General features: G+C 43.6%; 1 protein-coding gene across 1 annotated transcript in view; it reads left to right on the top strand.

The window, feature by feature from the left end:
* Positions 1–322: 322 nt before the first annotated feature.
* Positions 323–4,146, top strand: part of LOC147634651 (Tetratricopeptide repeat (TPR)-like superfamily protein) — a 4,096-nt gene continuing 272 nt past the window's right edge. The window contains exon 1 of the mRNA XM_086803783.1: positions 323–4,058. Coding sequence (XP_086659909.1) covers positions 489–3,557 — 3,069 coding nt within the window. The 5' untranslated portion in view covers positions 323–488 and the 3' untranslated portion in view covers positions 3,558–4,058. The remainder of the gene's footprint in view (positions 4,059–4,146) is intronic.

Raw genomic sequence — 4,146 nt, 5'->3', positions numbered from 1 at the left:
TGAAGAAATGATCGTTGGGAAAGATAAAAGTAGTTTCCATGTTCATGGTAAATTAAGAACGAACCTCCCTTGTTGTTAACAATATAAGGCATCTGAGGCTACATTTTTATTTTTTTTGCAAAGAAGGATTTACTGTGCGGGGCGAGTTTCAAACCTAGGCTCTCTACTTGAGAGGCGACAAACTACACCGACTCACCCAACTCATGCTACCTGTAAAGACCCATACTAGCTAAGCCGCGTTTGGTAGTATATTGTGAAGATTGATTCTTAGGAGATGCACACACCATGGGTCTAAAGTGTTTATAATTGTTTTTTTGAAGGTCCAGGCTCCAAAGTACACACACACACTGTGGTACCCACTGGCACTCGTGTGAAAGCACACCAACACCCTCCGTTCGTTCTATCTGCTTCACGGTGGATGGGGTCGCGGGAGCAGCAGGAGGCGAGACACAGTGGAAGGCAGGGGCTCCTCATAGCCCTGTGAGAACATGTTCTGCAAGGAGGCTGTCTTGGGCATGGCAGAAGTCTCGTGCTGTCGTTTCGCAGACTTTCTTCGCAGAAACGCCTTCCAACCTGAGGAGCTCGATGCTTCCAGGTCCAACCGGAAGCCTTTGAAAGAGGCCAACAGGGTTAGCCATGGAAACCTCAGAAAAGGTAAGAGGGCGGAGTTAATCTGGAATGATAGAAACGGCAATGGTGCCTCCATGCTCATGGCTGCCCCTGCAAGCCGGTTGGTTTCTCCTGCCTTTGTGGTGAGATGTGATGATAGTACTACCCTCTTAGAAGTCAGAGACATTGCAGATTTTCACACGGATAAGGAGATGTGTAACTTGCAGGAGCATGAACCCATGTGTGATGATGACATTCTCATGTATCATGACAACCAAAGAGCTAGCATTATTAAACAGCAAGATGCCACACCTTCGCATTCATCTGCAATTGCACATACCCCATGTCCCAGTAAGAATCCAACACATGCCAGCACAAGTGCATGTGCAACACATGTTAGTACGAGTGCTGTACATGTCATTAATGCCACACATGATGTTCCTGTACATGTGAGTATGAGTAACGCACATGTCAGTAATGCCGTACATGGTGGTCCTGCAAGCTCTACAAGCCAGAGAGACCTACAACAAGGCCCTAAATCTGTGATAGTGTCTCCCTCTCGTTCTAAGGAGAATCTTTTGGGCTTGGTTTCTACATTAGAAAGTGTCGACACTCCAGCTGACGTCTTATCTTTGGACCTACAACTCAATGCATCTGATTTTGACATAATTTTGCATGCTCTGAAGCCGTCAACAAAAATAGCAGGGCTGTTTCGCTGGATGAAAGATAATAGCAAGACAAGTGGCAGCTTGGATGTTCATGCTATGGTCTTCAAAGTGCTGGGCAAGAGGCAGGAGTGGACTGTGATAGACAGTTTGCTAAGAGAGGAGATATCACACTCTCAAGGTGACGCTACTAATGAGATCTTTAACACACTCTTTCATGTTTGTGTCATTTTTGGCTCACCTAATTGGGCCACCAAGTGGTTTCATTTTATGTTGAAAGAGGGCATTCAACCTAATGTTACTACCTTCAGCCTGCTCATGTCTCTTTATAGAAGATATGAAAAGCTTGAAGAGGCTGCATTTGCCTATCAACACATGAACAGCATTGGACTAGAATGCTCAAAAGCATCTTCAGTCATGATGAAGTTATACACCCGTTCTCATCAGTTTGGAAAAGCGAAGCAAATCTTCAACAGAATGTGGGAGGCAAATCCAAAGTCTGAAATGGAGCTCTGCTTATTGCAGCTCAATGCTTATGTGGAGGAGGGGAAAGTGCAGGAAGCGGAGGAAATCATGAAACATGTGCTAGAGTCTGGAGCAAGAATAGATGTAGCTGCCTTCAATTCAATGATCACAGTCCATGGCAAGGCTGGCAATTTCAATAGCGCCAGGGACTGGTTCCATCGGATAGAAAAGGATGGCCTACAACCGAACACAGCAACATACAGGTCTCTGATTGGGGCCTGTGGAAGGGCTGGAAGATTGCAGGAAGCCCTCAGTTATTATGATAGAATGGTATTGTCTCGATTTTCTCTAAGTCTTACCAATTTCAACACCCTGATTCATCTTCACCGGAAGGTGGGAAATGATGGAAGGATCTTGGCCCTTCTTTCAGACATGAAGAAGGCCTGCTGCTGCCCTGATTCTTCTACCTTAGATTCTGTACTGAAGGTTTATGAGAGGTATGGCAGGCTTGAGAAGATACCGGAGGCTTTAAGACTCTTGAGAGAAGCAGGATGGTCACCTAGTGCGAAGTGCTATGGAATTCTTATTAGGGCTTATATTAGATGCAACTTGGTCGAGCAGGCTTTGGAAGCTTTCAATAACCTTTGTTCAAGGGCTAAACTTGAGGAGATCTTGTGCCACAACCTAATCTGTATGTGTAAGTCTGTAGGTTGCTATGACGAAGCGATTTACATCTTCCATGAAATGCAACGGTCAGGCGGTATTTATCCTTCTTTAAGAACCTCTTGTACGATCATTGACATTTATAGTTTGAAAGGAGCGGTTGAAGAAGGAGAAGCGCTTTTCCAGGGTCTCAGGTCATCAGAGCAAGAGCTGGACACTGTGGCATACAATGTTGCACTTATCATGTACTTGAGAGGGGGTTTGTTAGAGAAAGCAGCGGAGGTTTTGAAGATGGTAAAGGAACATGAAGGGCTTCAGCCTGACTTATACCTGTTTCTTTGTATGCTGAAAGTGTGCTCAAAATGTGGCATGCAAGAGGAGGCTGTGGATATTTATTGGAGGATAGTAAGGTCTAAATTAACCTGGACAGAATCTTTGTATACTGGAGTTATACATTGTTGTGGTCGGGCATTGCCTTTGACAGAAATTTTGAAGGTGTTTGAGGCAATGGTATATGCAAATATTCCTGTCAATAATGTGACCTGCAATATACTAATTGATATTTTCGGCAAAGCAGGCTTTCTTGAAAAGGCTCATTATGTCCTCAGATTGGCACAAAAACAGGGGGTGCAAGATTGTATTTCCTTCAGTTCTATTATTGATGCCTATGGTAAGAAAAGGGAATTTAGTAAGATGGAAGCTGCTTTCACAGAGATGCTAAATGAGGGGTTTAAAGGATGTGTGGAGGCTTACAACTCTATGCTTGATGCTTACGGTAAGTCTGGGCAGATTGGCAAGATGGAAACCACATTCGAGCGTATGGCAACAGCTGGATGCAATCCTGACTTGTCGACATTTAATACTCTGATTAAAGTCTATGGAAAAGAGGGTTTGATGAAGGATTTAGAAGGTGTTCTAAAAAAGATTGAAGAGGCAGATATGAAGCTGGACAGCTACACCTATAATACTTTGATTTATGCCTATGGAAATGTGGAGATGCCAGATGAAGCCATGAAATTATTCCAGGATATGCACGATGCAGGTTTTGTGCCAGACCTAATTACTTACAACTGCTTGATTTCTGCCCTTGAGAAAGGAGGACGTAATCAAGAGGCAACCAGGTTGTCATCATGGATAGTAGAAGCAGGAATATGAAAAGAATTCTTAACTGTTTGTGAAGTCTCTCCTAGGCAATGATTGGGTGACAATGATGCTGTGGGTATTGCTATGCCAGCAAGCATCCTGTCTCATTGTTGCCTCAGTTTTTGGCCATTATCACATCACCTGTACCTGTAACCTGTAATATAACAGAACCTTAAATCAGAAGGGCTGGTAAGCAGATCTTACAGATTTTTTGGCCTGCCTTTGCAAAAGGAGGCCTCAGTTGTATATCAAAAATCAAAGCTGATTCCAGGCTTTGTCAAAGACAAAATCTTCAAATTCATTGAAAATTAAGCAAGATGTTTGCTTACATTAACATGACCCATATGCAATCTTCCTTTTCCACTCTGCAAACTTTCTCATAATCTAGCTCCAGTCCTTTTTATGGCGGTTCCCGCCCACAGTTGGGAGTTGGGTGATACCATTGTAACTAAGTTTATATGAGTAAGCCTTTGGGAGATGCATCACATTTGTTGAGGAAAACATGCTCGCAAGGTATGTTGCTACCTCACTGCCTACTATCACGTGTTGGTGCATGCACATGATATGGAAAGCAGTCTCTTAGCTGTCTGTTATCATTTGT

Source organism: Cibotium barometz, chromosome 10 (genome assembly GCF_041138505.1).
Source record: "Cibotium barometz isolate CiBa-2024 chromosome 10, ASM4113850v1, whole genome shotgun sequence".
Classification (NCBI taxonomy): Eukaryota; Viridiplantae; Streptophyta; class Polypodiopsida; order Cyatheales; family Cibotiaceae; genus Cibotium; species Cibotium barometz.
Note: the sequence above shows the minus strand (reverse complement) of the source record. Positions and strands in the feature narration are given on the sequence as shown.